The 20,458-nt window shown below is 33.9% G+C and overlaps 3 protein-coding genes across 4 annotated transcripts; all 3 read left to right on the top strand.

Annotated features, from left to right (window-relative positions):
• Positions 1 to 371: 371 nt before the first annotated feature.
• LOC108193409 (cytochrome c oxidase subunit 5b-2, mitochondrial) lies at positions 372 to 4,095 on the top strand. The gene is made up of 6 exons (XM_017360043.2): positions 372 to 753; positions 828 to 913; positions 1,016 to 1,066; positions 2,513 to 2,579; positions 2,705 to 2,784; positions 3,768 to 4,095. Exons 1-6 carry the CDS (start codon positions 600 to 602, stop codon positions 3,822 to 3,824), a joined length of 495 nt encoding a protein of 164 aa, XP_017215532.1. The 5' UTR covers positions 372 to 599; the 3' UTR covers positions 3,825 to 4,095.
• A 1,725-nt stretch (positions 4,096 to 5,820) lies between these two features.
• On the top strand, positions 5,821 to 8,862 carry LOC108194198 (uncharacterized). Of its 2 annotated transcripts, none has more exons than XM_017361117.2 (3): positions 5,821 to 5,966; positions 6,212 to 6,451; positions 8,497 to 8,862. In XM_017361117.2, exons 2-3 carry the CDS (start codon positions 6,284 to 6,286, stop codon positions 8,689 to 8,691), a joined length of 363 nt encoding a protein of 120 aa, XP_017216606.1. In that variant the 5' UTR covers positions 5,821 to 5,966; positions 6,212 to 6,283; the 3' UTR covers positions 8,692 to 8,862. The 2 variants fall into 2 exon arrangements, with proteins under 2 accessions (XP_017216606.1, XP_017216608.1); XM_017361119.2 differs by having other exon boundaries at positions 5,901 to 5,966; positions 6,219 to 6,451.
• A 2,657-nt stretch (positions 8,863 to 11,519) lies between these two features.
• On the top strand, positions 11,520 to 16,299 carry LOC108193588 (cytochrome c oxidase subunit 5b-2, mitochondrial). Its single transcript, XM_017360305.2, has 6 exons — positions 11,520 to 11,791; positions 11,865 to 11,950; positions 12,047 to 12,097; positions 14,222 to 14,288; positions 14,405 to 14,484; positions 15,981 to 16,299. The coding sequence occupies exons 1-6, from the start codon at positions 11,638 to 11,640 to the stop codon at positions 16,035 to 16,037; spliced, it is 495 nt and encodes a 164-aa protein (XP_017215794.1). The 5' UTR covers positions 11,520 to 11,637; the 3' UTR covers positions 16,038 to 16,299.
• Positions 16,300 to 20,458: the final 4,159 nt, after the last annotated feature.

Genomic DNA, 20,458 nt, shown 5'->3' on the forward strand with positions numbered 1-20,458 from the left:
TATTCCTGTGGTTGGGATGTGTTGTTGCATTTAGATAATATTGAATTCACATGACAATAACAATATACTTTGTGATCTTAATATGACATTTTTGATTAATTTACTGTATTTATTTTTTATAACGTTAAATAGAATATATCTTAAATATATATATAATAAATTTTTCAATCGCGCGGAGCGCGTTTTCCTCCCTAGTTTTATTATTATATTTAATTAACAAAAAAACAAAGAATCATAGCTAACAAAAAAACAAAGAATGATAGCTACCATGTGCCATTATTTTGCATTTATTAATACAATAAAACTCTAATTTCTGCATTTAGTATACATATTAATCGCTTTTTATTTCACCTACTACTAATTAATCAGAAAAACGAGCAAGCAGCAAAGGCAGAATTGACCAAAACAAAATATAAACAGGAGGCCAAACCCACCTTAGTCGCGCCTCCGTACCCACAGACCTATTCCATTTCATTTGGCGATTCATCCCCCAAATATTTACACACACAAAGTGTGTGCGCCAATCACACTTGATCTACAATCACAGTCCAAAAGTTAACAGATCCACAATTCAAAACCCTAGCTCACCTCCCCAAATCATGTGGAGAAGACTTTCTACGCATCTCCGACCTCTCGCCGTCTCCCGATCCGCGCCGCGACCTAATCGCTCCGTCGCGCCCGGCGTTTCCTCCTCTACGCCGTCGTTTCGCCCCGCCGCTTCTATTGTCTCTCGCTCTTTCACCGCTCCCGCAGGTAATCTCTCTACATCTATCGTCTCTGTGTATCTGTCTATGTATATGTGTGTGTATATGACTTTTTATGTTTAGGAGATGGTGTTTCGAGTAAGAGAGTTGAAGATGTAATGCCGATTGCTACTGGTCATGAGCGTGAGGAGCTTGAAGCTCAGCTTCAAGTGAGTTTAATCTCGCTTATTTTTTTTCTCAATTCTGTTATTATCTAATTGACTTTTTTTTAAAAACATTTAATTCAACTTATTTGATCTTTTTGGTGATAGGGACGAGATATTTTGGATATTAACTTTCCTGAAGGTCCATTTGGCACAAAGGTTAGTGTTTTCGATTTATTTGTATATAATTTATGATTAATTATTTATTGATTAAATGGTTTTTATTATATTCGAGATTTTGTGTTGTTTTATTTAGCTTGGGGTAAAGTGTGATAGTATGTATCGGTGGTTAGGTATCTTGTTTGTGTTAAATTGCTGATGCGCTCCTAAAAGTTTTAATATGTTTGTTTCAAAGTGCTGATATGTACACAAATGTACTGCTTGAACAAGATGTATGTGTATGATGACCCGACTTTCATGATGATGTATGTGAGCAAACACAGACTTAGCTAATGAAATGAGATATACCGGTATTTAGTGACTTAGTTCTGTGTGTACCAGAACACTTATGAACTTCTGATATGCTTGCTTACAGTTTTGTGTAATTTTAGAAGTGTGGTCACCAATTACCTTGTTCATAGGGGTTTCATGCAGTAGCAACTTTTCCACCATGCTTATTTCGATCAGAAGAATGCATACTTGTAAAGGTTTACAAGAACCATAACAATGTAATTGACACCTCGTGGGGGTTAAAATTTCTGCTTTAGATGTAGAGTATGTGTTACTGTATGGGGCAGGGATATGTTGCTCACCAACAAGCTGCACACTAGGTTAGGCTGGTGCACCTCATGGCTTCTTTTGGGTTGGGTTGGGGGGGGGGGGGGGGGGGTTTCTATGCCTTAATTTAATATTTTCACTTGTAATTTAAATAATCTTATATCTATTTAAATTATATGGATATAATTAAATTATATATAACTCTTGGTCTTGCTGTTAGTTGAACGAATGGATCGGATCAACTTGGAAAATGGGAAGATTTGTACAAGTTATTTGTACACAGTACATATGTAACCATGCTTATGATTGTTGTGCTGGCAATGCGGCTCCCCCTGAAGTTCATTATGCCCCTGGGTTGCATTATAATTATAGTCCGCGTCAATTATGCCTAGGAGTCTTGTAACTATTAAATTGATAAAGGGGGCTTGTTGTTTAATTGTTTCTGTTAATGACATGAAGAAACATGTGGTTCATGTCAGTTGCTGTTGGTCTTTAAACATAGATTGTTCGATTGTATGTATCTGTGTTTATTGCTCGTGCTACTTTAGAAATTAGTTTGGTGTTAGTAGAATCATCTTAGCAGTATTTATGTGTAAGCCTCCAGTACTTGATTAATATCTCATGGCAAAAAAGTAGGAAGTTTTCTTTTTCGGAGTCGAAGTGTGAGTATCAAAGTTCAATTTTTCTACCAGTCTCTGCAAGGGGAAACAAGATACAAAAATTTAAACTGTTGAAAGAGTTTTCCTCTTATAAATTTGTTCATATTTGTAAACCAGTTCAGATGTGGAAAACAAATTGTACATTGAACACTTGTAGAAATTATGTGTCACAATTTCTCCAGTATATTGATTTCATCTAGACATGCTTTAAAGTTCTTTTTGCTTGTAGGAAGCACCTGCTGTTGTTAAGTCCTACTATGATAAAAGAATTGTTGGATGCCCCGGAGTTGATGGAGGTAAGCCAAGTATCATTTCTTGTGATACAGAAATCATGAGCAGATTCCCGCACTTCGGTTTTCTTGCATTGTGTATACTGTATAGGCCTTATAAGTTGGTGCTTTCATTTTTATATTCTGAACAGAGGATGAGCACGATGTTGTTTGGTTCTGGCTAGAGAAAGGCAAGCCACACGAGTGTCCAGTATGTTCACAGTACTTTGTGGTAAGTGTCTTAGTAAGTCATGATATAGAATATATATTATGATTCTAGTGAGGCACGGATATAGATTATGATTTTTAGTGAGGTACAGAAAGCATAATGTTTTTTTTTGGTAAACGAGCTATGCAAGGTCACAGAAATACCTGTTGTCTTAATAGGAAAGTAGCCTCCCAGTCAGGCTACTGGGGACCAAATTCTGGATGAAAACCTACAGCCTGGAGTTTGCCTACAACATAGCCTAGTAAAAGTCCAAGAACTGGATCTAACCCAAAAGAAATGGGCTTCTACTAGAAGCTAGCTATCCAATCTCAGCACTCCATATACAATATAACCTCGATAAATGAATATTTGATACACCAAGAATCTCGTCACTTGGATAATTTTTCTGGTTCTAACATAATAGAGGCAATGTATTTTTAACCTCATGAGATAAAATTTTCCAGTCGCTAATATATTCATTTATCGGGGTTTAACTGTAAGGTTTGGTTCAGTTGGTACGAACGGAATGAAATGAAAAATTATAAACAAATTTAATGGAGAAAGAAGAATGATTTATAGAACAGTGAATGAACATGATGTGAAGTAGATTGTAGGGAAATGAAGGAGAATGTAGCCTTCCTGCCAAACATGTCAGGTTAGGATTCTAGTTTGTATAGTTTGAAATGGAATGTAGGAATTAAACTTATAAATATTTGCCCCACTCTCACTTAAATAAGAAGACAAATCTCATCTATTCTTTCCTGATTTTGTTCAATCCAAGTGAAAACAACTTAAACGACAACCTGAATTTGAGGTGCATGCCAAAGCCCATATAGTATAATGTTGATCTAAATGACAGCCAGAGCTGGGGCATGCCATTCTTATATTAAAATATTAAAATCAGTTTTCAGACGTCGGATTGATTGAGTTTAACCCGCAGTGTGTTGCTTATCAGTTAAATGAAGCTATGCATCTTAATTCTTATGCACCTCTTTTTATTTTCACAGCTGGAAGTTGTTGGTCCAGGAGGACCACCAGATGGTCATGGCGATGATCATCACTGATTGCAGCTTCCAGTTCTACCGCTGGAATAAATTCTGGTGAGATGAGGGTGATCAGTGTATTCTGTAGCTTAAGGATTTAAAAGCTATGCGATTTATTTTCTTTTTGATGGGCTCTCATAGTTGTTTTTTTGGCAAGTTTGGGATATAATTTTTCTTTTTGAATATGGATTTATACGCAAGCCAGTCATCTTTTGGACTTATGGATGCTGTAATAGTTCCTCAATGCATCATGAAATAATAGATGGCGGATTAGCTGGTTTTGTTTATTGAATTTTATGTTCAGCAACGGATGAATTTCACCCTTTCTATGTGTTATCTATTACCCTACATTTTTCATTTTTGTTAAGTTGTGGTTCTGGTCCATGTCACCGGTACTTGTGCCAGCCTACCTATATTGTGGTGTATGGACAAGTCCAGTGTTTTCTCATAATTAAATAGGACTTGAATTGTTTCATTTGAGAAACTACATATCTAATTTGACATTTCCTTTGAAAAAATTGGCTGCCAAAAATTATTACTTTGGACTTTGGTTGCCAAAAGCTGGATTCTGAACATAATGTTTGGGCAACTGTGGGAAAAAACTGTTTTTTTTGTTGTTGCAAGTACTGGGAAAATTAGTGCTAGTAAAAATCATTGGTATTTCATGTTGAAGCAGAACTGACCTTGGTGACGTTTGCTTTGGTTTTCTTGAAAATATTATATTGGTATGGCTCTAAAGTCCATGAATCTCATTGTTTTTAACAATCCAACTGTACGAATGCAAAAATAATACAAAACGAAGCAAATGTACTTGTAACATAAATCAAATAATAAAATTGTATCATTGAACTTGTAAAAAAATAATAATCACTTTTTAAAAGTGATATTACATTAGTATAAATATAGATGAAATAACAATCTGTAATTGCGGTTGTATTATATAATGTGACCAAATTCTATTATTACAAATTATCCATACTATGCTCTTCTTAGAGCATAATAAATATTGTTATCTTATTTTTTAATAAAAAATAAATTTTGACCCAAATTAGAATCTGAAAAGTATAGTATTATTTAATAGAAATTATTGTTTTATTGAAATTTAATCGTACTTCCTTCTCATGGCTAACTTATTAGCTAATTGATTTCTTATTTGTCATGGCACCCAGCCAACTTTCTTCTCTTCTAAGTTCTATCCTTAGGCTTTAGCCCATCAGTCATTGGTGTTTCTTGTTAGTCTTCATTGCATCTGATAATAGAAGGAACAATATTTTCTTTTGTCCACACTTCATCTAGCATGAAACTCGAAAACAATGTTTAGATTTGTGTATTTAAGCGAACAACTGTAGTTTAATGGTTAGAATTAGAAAATATGCATTTTTTTATATAACCAAACACGCTTACGCACCATGTCGAAGATTAGGAAGAAACCCTCGATATCTCATCGAAAATCAAGAAAAAATCCTCGACATCTAGCAAAAGGAGTGAGAGAGATATCCGCGAAACAAGAGGCCATTAATGTATATACACTTCATTTGTTTGTCATGTCAAGGATCTCCTGCGTTCAAACTATCGTGACTTAAGAAACTCATCAAACTAATTCAACATTTTCACTCTTTCACTCTTCATATTTGCAACAATCAAACCGTCCTCCATCTCTGCCGTTCCAAAAAATAGTACTCCCTCCATTTCAAATTATATGTCCACTTTAAAAAAAATACACAGTTTAAAAAAAGTGGATTTTGAGAAAAAAGAGGTGTAATAAGTCCTTAATTGAACCCAATTGTGTTGTATGGTTGATCTTGAAATATAAATTTGAAATACGTGGAGGAGAGTTGATTTTGGATATATAACTTTACATTGAAAGTTGAAGTAGACAATTATTTTGAAACAATTTTTTTTTTCTAAAGTGGACATATATTTCTTAACGGAGGGAGTATTTCACATTAAAAAAAATAGCGTATTTCACTTACTCATCAATTACATAGTATTCATATTCTCATCAAACAAATCAGAATCAATTGAAAAAGAAAAAATAATTATGCAGATGGTTATATTGAGGGTAAAATGGTAATTTCGTAAAAAATACTGCTACTAATTTTTCTGGGGGCCTTGAGTGTTACAGGCACAGATGAAGTATAATCAATCCCCTCTTGTTCAAAGGTACTCGCTAAACCCTAATTATAGTTTCTTCTTATCCTTGTCGATATATACATACATATGTATTAGTTTTATTGTATCATTCGCACACACTTTGTCTACAACTTCATTATTCAATATAAGATCGAATTGGTTAACAATAAACGGGAGTTAGTAATATTTGATCTAATTACGAATGCTAGACTCTCTTATTTTGCTACGTGTATTTGTATAAATTGGGAAATGAAACTGAATTCTTTTGTTGAAAGTTTATAGAAACTGTCAAATTTGGAAAGCCGTATTGTTCAACTGCAAGGGACTGAGTTAGATAGTGAGCTGTCATGTTTGCGACAATTGTTCGATATGTTGGCAAGAAACCGAAGCCGAAGATGAAACCGATAGAGCTTAAAACGCCACCAGAGCAGACACAGACAATTACGAGGGTTATTTTTGATATTGTCAAAGAGCATGGTCCGCTCACCATTGCGGATACTTGGGAGCGTGTTAAGGTAACTTCTTGTTGATCCCTTGTTATTCCCCTTTGTCAAGTGATGAGAATGTAGTTGTTTTTTCGTTATTTCTCATTCAGTTTGGATGTCTGGCTGTTTGGGTTTTGTTTACAAATACATTGCCTTAAGTAGCCTTCAGTTCTTTTTTCTTCAATAGAATGTAGTTGCCACAAAGTAAGATATTTTACCTGTGGAATTATCACTTTTGACTTCCCTGTAGGCTGTGCATATCGTTATATATACAAGCTGAACTATAAGGTGGAGAAATTTTGGTAGCATTCTATGAAGTTTCTAATCTGATTTTTGTGTTCTCTTGTTCCTTGATCGTGTTAAGTGCGGGGCTTATTTTGGGCGTTCCTGTTTTACTTTCTGGAGGTCATTATTATGCTTATTCTAGCAGTTCATAAACTTCAATCTTAAACCAAGAGCGGATTATAAACATTTTCTTGTCTCATATCAGAAACTTTGTGACTTTGTTATATGTTCTCTTGATTGTGGAGTAGAAATTATGTTGGTTTTGTGGCGCTTCTTCACTTGGTAATTCTTTTGTGGAGTAATGTATTAGCATAATATCTAATCTCCTTAGTCCTTGCTGCCTTTTTATTTAAGCTTTAGTGATTTTTTTAAGCTAATTAGACTTTACTGATTTAATATGTAGTGGTGGACCTAGGCATGTCAACGGGTCGGGTTTGGATCGGATCAACTTAAATCCATATCCATATCCATTTATTTTATCAAATTCGGATTCGGATCGGATCGGGACCGGACTTTTTACAGACCAATCCATATCCAGATCCATTAGGAACACGGATCACGGATCGGATATTCAAATCCATTTAATTTTTTTTTGATTTTTTTTCACTTAGATTTAAAAGTATTTTAAAAATTTGTTCGATTCTTCGAGTTCAGGAAAGACAAGATTAAACAAGACACCATGATATAAGTAGCATGATACATTTTCATTCTATAAAAAAACCACAAATTATGTTAGAATTTTTTTTACATAAAACGAAATAATTTCGGGATACTAGTACTAACTCTAACTTTACAACTCATACATGCTAACTAAATAAATGATTAATCAAACACGGTTACAATCAAGGACTCGCATAAATGGTATCTAGTGACTACTACAATTTAAAAAATTTATAATATACACACACACACACAAATATATATATACATATATATTCCACCGGATCGGGTTATTAGCGGATCAGATCAACTTAAATCCATATCCGCTCCATTTATTATCGGATTTTTTTTATCAGATCAGATTTCGGATTGGATTTATTTTTGACGAATCCATATCCACTAAGAAGACCCCGGATCGGTTCAGATCGGGCTGGAGCTCCGGTTCATTGACAAGCCTAGGTGGACCTAAGAATTGTATTGGCGGACCTAGGAATTGTATTGAGGGGGACTAACTTGTACTTTAAAAAAATCACGGATGAAAAAAAAAAACATTTCAATACATTAACATCATTTGAATTTATTACATATAATATAAAAATAAGTCTTACAATACTCTTAACATTCTTCTGGTGCCATATCTCATCATAATATCTTTGACGTCAATTGAATTCAGTATAAAAAAAAAAATTGGGGGGATGGGGCATATTCACACATTTCTTTTTCGAATTCGGGGGTTTGTAGCCCTCTCTCGTCCCTTACTAGGTCCTCCCATGTTAATACGTAATGTCAGCTTCACAATTACAGTTAGTGTTATTTTCTCTGTATCATGATCTGAGCAAAATCTCTTTTATCTCTTTCACACTATGACGTGCATCCTTGTAGCCTTTGTTAAAAAAATTGAAGTAAACATCTTTGGATCCTGAAATCTATTGTCAGGATTTTCAGTCGGTCATGCGTGGTTCGCCTATTTACCTAAAGGATGAATAAGAATTGAGTGCCAAAAATATTATTACTTTGTCAATTATTTTACTTCCCATCCTCTTACATGTAAATAATATATGTGATTCTAGTACATGAATATCACATCTATCCTGTGTGACTCACTTCTTCATGATGGCTTTTATCGTCAGGAAGTTGGTGTACGAGGACTGACAAGTAAGAGGCACATGAAAATTGTATTAAGGTGGATGAGGGAGAGGCAGAAGCTCAGGCAGATATGTAATCATGCGGGCCCCCAGAAACAGTTTCTTTATACAACCTGGTTCACAAAACCAAATATTATGCAGAAAAACGCTGGCAATGCTTCTCTACGACCAAAACCATGAATCTTCATTAGTGTGTCAGTGAATATCTCCTGATTTGTAAGCTTGTCACCCTGGACTAAAGAGCGGCTCTTTTTGTAATTATTCGTTCGCTGTTAGTCTGTTAGATTGAAGGTCGCGCTAGGAACTCGGAAAGTTATTATGTGTTGTTAGCTTTAATAATGTTCTCTCAAACTCTTTGTTCTAAAAGTCGGTGATTAATCACGATTAATCCCTGTTCCGTAACCTGCCGAACTGATTAAATCTCCGATTAATCACCGATCAATCCGATTAATCCCCGACCAATTCAATTAATTTCCGATTAATCCTTGTTCCGTAACTTCACTGATTAAGTTCGATTCCCGCTTTTTACAACACTGCTCAAACTCAACAATGATAATATATTCATTTGTTTCTATGTGTGGGACTTTTCAAACTATTATATCACCTTCCAGGAATCCCTTCCTGACTACCCCATTTTCCATTCTCTTTTCCCAATCTACCCAACTTCATTCAATTTATCCCAAAGTACCCACCTTTTGCATCCACAATAGTTAAATAATAAATTGGACCCCACTTGTATGTTGTGCAGCCAAAATGTGATGATGCACACGTTCATCTTATATGTAGGTCACCCGAGTTTATAATTTTTATCAAATTGATTCTACATTTACTTAATTGTTTATAATAATTATAAATTATTAACTAATATTTATTTGAACATGTAAATTAATGAAAATCCAATTTTAAATTAATTAGTTAATAATTATAAATTATTAACTAATATTTATTTAAACATGTAAATTAATTCTCAAATATTACATGATAGCAACTTTTAGGCAAGATTAAACTTGAAAATTAAAATACAATAACAAAATAATTTTAAAATTATTGTCCATGTTGTGGGCAACGACGACTGCGTCTTGTGTGACCTTCTTGACCGCATCTCCCACAAGTTTTAACCCTTTGAGAGTTGTCCATTTCCGTTCGAATACGTTGACTTTGACCTCTCTGTCCACGCTTCTTCCTCTTCTTTCTCAGTTCTTCATCAGCAATAAGAGTACCATACATCTCCCAGTTGTATGCTAGTGGAAACGTCCAATACGCTTGATTTGCCATTGGATAAAATTCGTATTTCCACATTTCATACAATATTGTCAGGTTGTGATAACCTTCAATGTACAGCTTCCAATCGAGATTACATACCAAACAAGCAGCAACAATATGTGACCAATATGCAAAATGTACGTGAGCATCTTTTTTTGATTCAATCACATTTGTATGCACAGCTAACGAGTGGGGTCCATTTATTGTTTAAATATTGTGGAATATGCAAAAGGTGGGTACTTTGGGAAAAACTGAGTGGAGTTGGGTAGATTGGGAAAAGGGAACGAGAAATGGGGTAGTCAGGGAAAGGATTCCACCTTCCAGTAAGTTCGGAACTTGTAGTTACTTGAGAATTATTATCTCTTTTCCTGTGCAGCATATTACAATTTAAACTGGTTAATTTAGAAGATGAAGAAGATACAAGCTGTCAGAGGGGGGGGGGGGGGGGGTGCCCTATGCAGTAATACATTTTCCTCTATCTGGATGGGGAAAAAAAAAAGAAGTAAAATATAAAGTAACTTGACTATTGTGTGCCCACGGGCACACCATAGAAAATCCCATAAAGTAATGATCCTATCTTAACATCTATCTCCCGGTAAGCCAAACTTGAATTTCCAAGAGCTCTTGGGATTCCTGGACAGTTTTGGCTTCTGCAAGCTTTTAAACAGCAGCTACTCTCTGTATTCTGTCTAGCTCTAAGGTTTTCTTTGAATCCTTTTGTAACCATGTCTAACACATTGTAGTACTCTTTCCAACACCACAAAGGGAAGTAAACATTTTCTGCTGCAGGGATGCAGCAAATGTGCTGAACTATTCACTGCAACTTCTGTAGTACCCCTGATTTCTGTTTCCTAGTTAGTGTGCCGCGTAAAGATAGAAATTTAAGCAAAGAACTTGCTGTCTAAGCAAATTTTTGTTAGCCCCGGTGGATGACTGACTCTGGTCAGCCCCTGACAATATAGCAAGTTCCAACTCATCCAAACACCTTAAAATACATAGTACTATGTTACAGTACAAAGTAAAAAAAACAGTGGTCTGAGGGAGTAGTTGTCATGGTTATATACTTATGTTGTGTTTGGTTGGGGTGAATGATTCCAGAAGGAATGGAATGAAAAATGAACTATATTATGGACAATTGTTAACAAATTTCATTCCTTCCTCCATTCCATTCCTTAGATTATGTGCTAGAGATCATACCTTCAATTTGAGATGGAATGCTCCATTCTCTCCTACCCCCAATTTCTTCTCAAATCTCATCATAGCAATTTTGCCTCACTTACATTTATTCCAAAACTTCCCTCCTATCTCTATTAGTTCCAAATAATTTTACTCATTCCATTCTATTCCATTCACCGCAACCAAACACAACATTATACTTCAATTGAGGGAGTAGTTGTCATGGTTATATACTTATACTTCAATTTTAAGTTTTAATTACCCAAGTACTCCCTAGCTGGTTTCTGCATTTAGATTTCCATGCTTGAAGAATGTTGGTTGTTAAAAAGCCTGCAAGGACGTGAAAATGAGATTCTGACAGGATACATGGTATAATTACATAAATTTATACTCAAAAAAATTAATATTACCAGCATATTAGTTTGACTATTATTAAATTACCAAAAATAAAAAATAAAAAATTCGGAGCTACACTATTTCATTATTTTGCAATAATATAATAAAATTTTAATATATTTAAAAAAATGAAGCAAGCGACAAAAAGGCAGAATATAAACGGTAAGCCAAACCAACCTTCACCAATCTTTTCCATTTCATTTCTCGATTCATCCCCAACACTCACACACACAGTGTGTGTGACAAATTACCCAATTCACAATTCAAAACCCTAGGTTTCATCCCCAAATCATGTGGAGAAGAGTTTCTACGCATCTCCGACCTCTCGCCGTCTCTCGATCCGCGCAGCGGCCTAATCGCTCCATCGCTCCTGGCGTTTCCTCCTCTACGCCGTCGTTTCGCCCCGCCGCTTCTCTTTTCTCTCGCTCTTTCACCGCTCCCGCAGGTAATCTCTCTACATCTGCTCGTCTCTGTGCATCTGTTTATGTATGTGTGTGTATATGACTTTTTATGTTTAGGAGGCGGTGTTTTGAGCAAGAGAGTTGAAGATGTAATGCCGATTGCTACTGGTCATGAACGTGAGGAGCTTGAAGCTCAGCTTCAAGTCAGTAATTTCGCTCGTTTTTCTTTACAATTCTGTTATTATTTACTCGGCCATTTTGGAAATTGTAAGCAAATCTTTTATCTTTTTTGCGGTTAGGGACGGGATATTCTCGATATTAACTATCATGAAGGTCCTTTTGGCACAAAGGTTAGTGTTTCTGATTTTCTTGTCTATAACTTACGAGTAATAATTATTGATTACTGTACTTGGTTTTTATTATATCAGAGATATCGTGTTGTTTTGTTTAGCTCAGGGTAAATTGTTATCTGTTGTTAGGTATCTTGTTTGTGTTTTAAATTGCTAAGGTGCTCCTAAAAGTTTTAATATTTTTGTATCAAAGTGCTGATATGTACGAAAAGTTACTGCTTGCACTAGATGTATGGGTATGTATGATTAGACTTTCATGATAATGTATGTGAGAAAACACAGACTTAGCTGATGAAATGAGATATACCTGTATATGGTGAGTTAGTTATGTGTATAGCGGAACACTTATATGAACTTGTGAGATTTGCTTGCTTACAGTTTTGTGTAGTTTTAGGAGTGTGGTCACTAAGCACCTTGTTTATAGGTTTATCATGTCGTAGCAACTTTTCCGGCATGCTTATCTCGATGAGAAGAATGCCTGCTAGTAGAGGTTTACAAGAATCGTAAAAGTGTAACTGACTGCTTGTGTGTGTGTGTGTGGGTGGGTGGGACTAATGTTGTTGGGTAAGAAGGCGGCCCACCTAAAACCATTTCTGTTGTGACCTATACTTGTTAATTCCGACTTATTTCCAGCCACTGACTTCAGCTGACATAGTTGTCTTCTCTATTATTTTATACGTGGAAGTAAACGATCCATCACCGTTCTATATGTTCAGTGAGTGGTAGGGGTGGAAATAAATGACCGGTGCGAGTACTTATGTTTTCATATGTATATTCTGTAGATGGACACGTGATTGTGTGTATTAAGTAATGCCGCTCAGACTCTACTCGTGAACAAAATTATGTGAATGTGTATATATAGTGTTACGAATTAAGAAGAGCTCAATGAATTAATAAGAAGAGGGATTCAGTTGCAATTTGGTGGCCTTAGTTTGCACCGAGTTTGAAAACGGTGGCTATAGTTTCAAATTTGCAAATTGGTGACAAAAGTTTTTGCTAAGTTTCAAAATGGTGGCTATACTTTACAATATACAAATGGGTGAGTTTAGTTTATACCGATTTTTAAAAAGATAATTGTGTCTTAATAATTTAATAAATATAAAAAGTAAATAAGATAAAAATGTCATAAGGGTATAGAGCAAATTAATAAATTGAAAAAGATAATGTTGAGGTCACGCACACAGAAAAATATTTATTTACATGAAAAATCATTATTTAATCTAAACAATTTTTCTTGAAAATATTGTTTAAGTTTGAACCATGTTATTTAATCGACTTTGAAATATTTCATTTAAATTATATTAGTAAATCAAACTTTACTTCAACACAAACTTGATAATCTTTTGACTTTAAAATATAATTATGTGTTATCAAAATATTTCTAAAATTATCAAATTACTATTTTTATATACTATTATTGGAATTTTATTGATAAAGGGGCTTGTTGTTCAATCGCTTCTGATAATGACATAAAGAAGCATGTGGTTCTTGTGTGCTGCTGTTGGTCTTCAAACATAGCTTGTTCGATTGTATGTATTTGTCTTTCTTGCTTGTGCTGCTTTAGAAATCAGTTTAGTGTTGGTAGAATCATTTTATAGTATTTATGTGTAAGCCTCCAGTTCTTGATTAATGGGTATGTTTGGCAACTGATTTTTTTAAAATAAGCTCTCTTTTTTTCCTAAAAAATGTATATTTTTATAATTTTTTTTAAATATAAATGTTAAAGAAGTGTTTGGTATTCGTTATTTGACCAAAAAATAAGGGCTTATTTCAGAAAAAAGTAGAGTTTGATGTACTTTTCTCCAGAAATAAGCCCTTATTTCTGAAAAATAAGCTTAGCCAAATGGCCTCAATGTTTCACAGCAAAAAAGTAGGAAGTTTTCTTTTTCGGAGTCCAGCTGTGAGTATCATGGTTTAATTCTTCTACTAGTCTCTGGAAGGGGAAATAAGATACAAAAATTTAACTGTTGAAATAGTCTTCCTTTAATAAAGTTGTTCAATTTGTAAACCAGTTTAGATGTGGGAAACAAATTATACATTTAACACTTGTAGAAATTATATTTAACAATTGCTCCAAGGTATTGATATCATCTAGACATGCTCTAAAGTTCTTTGTGCTTGCAGGAAGCACCTGCTGTTGTTAAATCCTACTATGATAAAAGAATTGTTGGATGCCCCGGAGTTGATGGAGGTAAGCCAATTTTATTTCTTGTGATACAGAAATTATGAGTAAATTCTGGCACTTTGGTTTTCCTGCACTGTGTATTGGCCTTTAAGTTGGTGTTTTCATTGTTATATTCTGAACAGAGGATGAGCACGATGTTGTTTGGTTCTGGCTAGAGAAAGGCAAGCCACACGAGTGTCCAGTATGTTCACAGTACTTTGTGGTAAGTGTTTTAGTAAGTCATGATATAGAATATAGATTATGGTTTTTGCGGAGGTATGGAAAGCATAATGTTTTTTGGTGGGTTAAAAACTTAAATGGCTTAATCATAACTCAACTGACCATTAACTTGCAATTGAGTGGCTGAACTCAAAAAGCTTGCCCATTTATAATTTGCAATATGGTAACTAAACTAATAATAACTTGCACGTCTGGACTTCAAACAGAGAACCATTAGTTTTCTACAAATCAGCAGCCACGTCAGAGGTTTCACCCCAAATCCATATAGCTTCCACCCGATTGATCCATATTACAACTCAGGTGCCCCTGTTTAAAAAAAAGAGAGAAAACAAAACGCAAAACCAAAAAACGAAAGAACAAAACAAACCAACAAAAAGGGGGGAAACAGAGGAGACAATTAGGGTTTGGGAAACTTCGAAAACAGCAAGTAAATTGGGGGCTAAAATACAACATATCACATATGTATGTGATTGGCTCTATTTCTGCATAGAAGTTGAGTTTATTGTTGTTGTGTGCTCGAAAGGAGGGTGGGTTGTGATTGGTGTGGGGCGGAGTAGCCCCTGGAGTTGAAATCTGGTAAACGGGTTCGTGGAGGATGGAGAAGGCTTAGAAGGGAGAGAGGATTGAGGTGTGGTCATGTAAGCAGGGGTGGGTTATGTGGTTTTCGAGATAAAGAGATGGTGGAGAGGTGGTGACTGCCACAACCATGGCGGAGATTGTAACCGATGGTTGTGGGTGGTCGATCAGGATTTAGGCTGGTTGGGTGTGTCTAGTGGAAGAGATAATGGGGAGAGATGAAGGGATATGGGGAGAGAGAGAGGTGGACGCTGACCAGAGCTTTTGTGGAAGGTTGGTGGTGCGGAGAGAGACCGGGAGGAGGGAGAGAGGAGACAGACCAAGAGAGGGAGAGAAATAATAATAATAATAATAATAATAATAATAATAATAAAATATAAGTAGAATATTTAGATTATCTAATTTATGGTTATTTGCCACATCAGTTCACTGTGATGAAATATTATAAACGAATTAAATGGACAAATAATTTTTTTTGAGAGAATAGTGAATGAACATGATGTGCAGAAGTAGACTGTAGGAAAATGAAGGAGAATGGAGCATTTCTTCCAAAACATGTGGGATAGAATTCTAGTTAACATTTTTCCCACTATCCCTTAAATAAGAGGACATATTTCATCTATTCTCTCCCTTTTTCGTTCCATACAAGTGAACACAACTTAAGTAACAACCTGCATTAGAGGTGCAAGCCCAAGGCCCATATCATACAAGGGGGTGCCACTTTACTTTAATTCGACCTGAACGACTAGAGCCTGTTAGGAAGTAAACAGTGCGCGGGGAGTGCTATTCTTATAGTAAAATATTAAATTTAGATGTCGGATTGATTGAGTTTAACTTGCAGTGTGTTGCTTATCAGTTAAATAAAGCTATGCATCTTATGCATCCATCTTTTGTTTTGTACAGCTGAAAGTTGTTGGCCCAGGAGGACCTCCAGATGGTCATGGTGATGATCATCACTAATTGCAGCTTCCAGTTTTACCGCTGGAATAAAATCTGGTGAGATGAGGGTGATCAGTATAATTTAAAAGCTATACGATTTATTTTCTTTTTGATGGGCTCTTGATCTCATAGCTGATTTTTGGCAAGTTAGAAGATATATTTTTTTTCTTTTAAAGATGGATTTAAACGCAAGCCAGTCATCTTTTGGACTTATGGATGCTGTAATAGTTCCTCGATGCATCATGAAATAATAGATGGCGGATTAGTTGGGTTTTTTTTTTTTTATTATTGAATTTAATGTTCAGCAAAGAATGGATTTCGCCCTTTCTATGTGTTATCCATAACCTGCCAAGTTTCAATTTTGCTGAGTTGCGGTTCTTTTCTTGTCCATGTCGCCAGCCTACCTATATTGTGGTGTATGAACAAGGCAACTCTTACCTTTAATTCTTAAATTTTTTTTCCCAGTGTTTTCTCATAATTGAATAGGACTTGAATTGTTTCATTTACGAAACTACATCTCTAGTTTGACATTTCCATTGAAAAATTGGCTGCCAAAAATTATTACTTTGGTTGGCAAAACTGGATTTTGAATATAGTGTTTGGGAGAACTGTGGGAAAAAACTGTTTTATATTATTGCAAGTACCGGTAAAATTAGTGCTGGTAAAAATCACTGGTATGTCATGTTTAAGCAGAACTGACCTTTGGTTACGTTTGCTTTGGTTTTCTTGAAAATGACCTGAGCTGAGAGTAATATATGCCTACATCACATGGATATGTGTAGATAGTTTTTTTAGATCAAGTACGTTCTCCTTTTTCTTGTGATGGTTTATTGGTTTCTGCGAGTGGAGAGGGATTCAGCAAGTGATAATGTGATATTCCACCTTATATAATATATTCCATGTGTTCCTGCACTCTTCTTCTAGAAGCTGTCGAGTTATAGGTAGCTGTGGGCGTTTTCAAACAAAAAATGGAACATAAATGGTGCATAGTATAAATTGATTACGGGTATTATAATTTTTTTTCAAATTACATAATAGTCCTGCATTCACATTTTAGAAAGTCTTTTTGTTTTTTACTCATCTAAATAAGGAGAGTGCGTGATTAGGAGTATCAAGTTCTATTTAAATTTGTCGTTAACAATCCGATGCTGTCGGACTGCTAAAAAGTATGAAGAATCTGAAGTTAACTTTTCCAAAGTCGAGGTAATTTAAAATTAACACACCCTTTGCTTCTCATTTTGATAGTTTTTCCGTAAATTTCTCATATACTAATAAATATTAAATATGATTTTTTATTACTAAATTGTATTAATTATGCAGAAATATAATGAAGTTTTCATCTATTTTATTTGGATTTTATAATTATTTGTTCTGTAATTTTTTTGAGAGTTGTGCAGATTAGTGATAGTTGAATAGTGAAAATAGTAATATTATAGAAAATTAGGAGATTTTAGTTTGATAAATAGGACGTAGGTGGGAGGAGTAAATTAATAGCGATAAAGGGGTAGTGCAGCAGCACACAAATAAATGTTTAGTCGTAAAAGTAAAGAGTTGCTAATAATTGGTATCTGTCGTTTAAAAATGAAAGATTGATTCTTACATGAGTGTAGGGGTTGACAAACAAATAAAGTGTTACTCCATAATTAATTTCCCCACCGGATGGGCACAGGATCAACTAGAGTTGGCTTATTTTGATTAAACATATTCAAATGCTATTAGTACCAAGTCAACTGCTCTGATTATAGAAAATCTCCAAACAATCTTTGAATCTTGACAAGTGGTACCACAGCTCACAGCTCGATGACTTCACGGGATATTGTGGCACTTGGAAATATTTACTAGCATTTTGACTATACTTTAGTTTAAAATTTCATATATTTTCAAACAGGTGTTATATGACTTGATATATATTTATTTTATTTTATTATAATCGAAAAAGAGTATAATGATGAGTTGGTAGATTGTATAACATAATATTGTTAAAATTTTAAATTATTATTTAAAATAATTAAGTCATTGATATCTGTGACTTATATAATAATTCATTGAAAAACAAAAATCATTTTCAAAACTTAAATTATATTTAAGTATTTTTTAATTTTATATTACTCCTGGTTTGCATGATAACATCTCATATTTCACCCTTTAGCACCCATTTATGCTGAAAAGTGACACCCCACCTCTCAATGTCAATTTACGGGGTCGTTTGAGTTAATTTAAAAAAATGATAAAAAAAAATAGAAGATGTGAAAGAGAAGTTAGCATTCTCACCTTCTTAAAAATGCTTCTACTTATTTACACAAACGGGTCAAAAGAAGCCGCTTCTGCTTTTGCGGAAAAAACAGGCCTATAATTATACATAGTGACATTTATAACTGTAATTGTACATAGTCAAGTTTTATGGAGTCTCTTGGAGTTCAATTATGTTCTGCAAGTAAAAAGCAGTTCAAAATATTATAAAAAAATTATTTTCTCGAATGTTGTTCTACAAACATCATTATCTTATTAAACATCTTGCGGATTCCATGCATTTTGCAAATAAAATATTGTAAAAGTATTATTCAATAAAACATGTTCAGTTTACAGAAGATACATGTTCATATTGCATAATATACATATTTTACTAGTTAATTTACAAGACTTTTAAGATTTTATTGAAATAATGATATATGAAACATGTTTTGCCGAATAACATGTTTTACAAGATATTTTATTTATTAAATATAAATAGCCTCAATGAATTCCAATAAAATATGGACTTCGTAGAACTTGACTTTAATTATATAATATATTTTTTTCTCAACCATTTCATTATTGTTTCTTTTTTGGGATATCAATAGTTAAAATATAGTTGACCAGATATTAAACTCATCAAAATATCTTTTTTTAAATAAATAGATGTAATAATTGTGTTTAAATATTATTATTCATTAAAACAAGTTTAAAATTAACGAGCTCATAAATTAGTTCAAAACTTCCGACTTGCATGGATCGTCCCAAGAGCGCTCAACCCAAGTAATGAGTCACATTGTGGATTTTTAGCCCCCAAGGACTTACTCATGCTAACTAAATCCAAAATGATAATATATGTACATGAGAATTATACCATAGATATAAATATGTATCCAAATTATTCAAGTATACAGCTTTCTTCCCGTGAATTGTGATAAATGAGTATATATTTAGTGTCAATTAGAGCAATACAATCATGGCATTCGACTTGCACTTACATTTGCAGAAGGAATATATGGGAATCCAATGTGTAAAATCAGCAGAAGATGGCGCAATGGCTACTAAGCTGTATTTGTTTTCCTGATAGTATAACGGGAAAAAGATGCATATGTTTTGGTTTTGAGTTATATTTATAGTTCTAAAAAGTATTATATATTATTTATTATTCAAAATAAATTACAGTGGAATAATATGTACTCAAAAATTTTAAATTAGATATTGAACTGTAAGCAAACATGAGCTCCAATTGATAGTTATCCCAAACAATGTCATAGAGGTTTTAAAATTGCGAAGTGATTCCGGGGTTGACTGGCAACGACGAGCTTCAACTTTTTTTGTCAAAAAAACGGCTTCCGCTTATTTGACAAAAGAAGAAGAAGCATGAGGGTCGTTTGGTTCATGATATCAGGAATGGGGTTGTCCATTTCAAACTGTACCTAGCGTTTGGTTAAAAAAAAAAAATACGAAACTTATCCCGGGTTTTTGATACCAAGTGGGGAGGTGGGTATGAGATGGAGGGATGAGATGCACTCATTTTTTATTTTTTTTCTCTATTTAAGTAATGAAATATTAATATTTGATACAAAATTAAATCAATGATGAAAAAATATATAACTATAATAATTTTATTAATATTTTTAATTAATATAAATCAATAACTTATTTTTTATAAAAAAATTGTATATATTGATTTCAGCACTCAACCAAACACATGATATCAAATATGATACCTCAAATCCATGCCGGCTTAACCCGATTTCTCGTTACAACCCCATACCACTCCTCGAACCAAACGACCCATAACTGCTTTTTTGGACTTTAGAAGTGGAAGCGAGAAATGCTGTTTTTTAATTTCTTTTAGTGATTATCATTTATTATGAAGTTTTAAACTTTTAATGTGTAATAAATTTTATTTATCAATAAAATTTTTTGTATTTTAATATTTTGATTTTTTTAATTTATAAATTTAAATCACCAAACACTCAATTGACTTATAAGTAATTTATTCAAACACATTTAATGACTTATAAGTTGAATTTTTCTAGCTTATCGAATTGATTTTAAGTCAATTTCTAACTTATTTCTGACTTCTGAATTTTTATATAAATATATATTTTTCAGTTTAAAATCAAAAATAATTTAAAACCCGAACTTATAACTCATGGTCCATGTACAATGTACCCAAAATAGTATTAAGTAGATAAGAAGGA

Source organism: Daucus carota, chromosome 7 (genome assembly GCF_001625215.2).
Source record: "Daucus carota subsp. sativus chromosome 7, DH1 v3.0, whole genome shotgun sequence".
NCBI lineage: Eukaryota > Viridiplantae > Streptophyta > Magnoliopsida > Apiales > Apiaceae > Daucus > Daucus carota.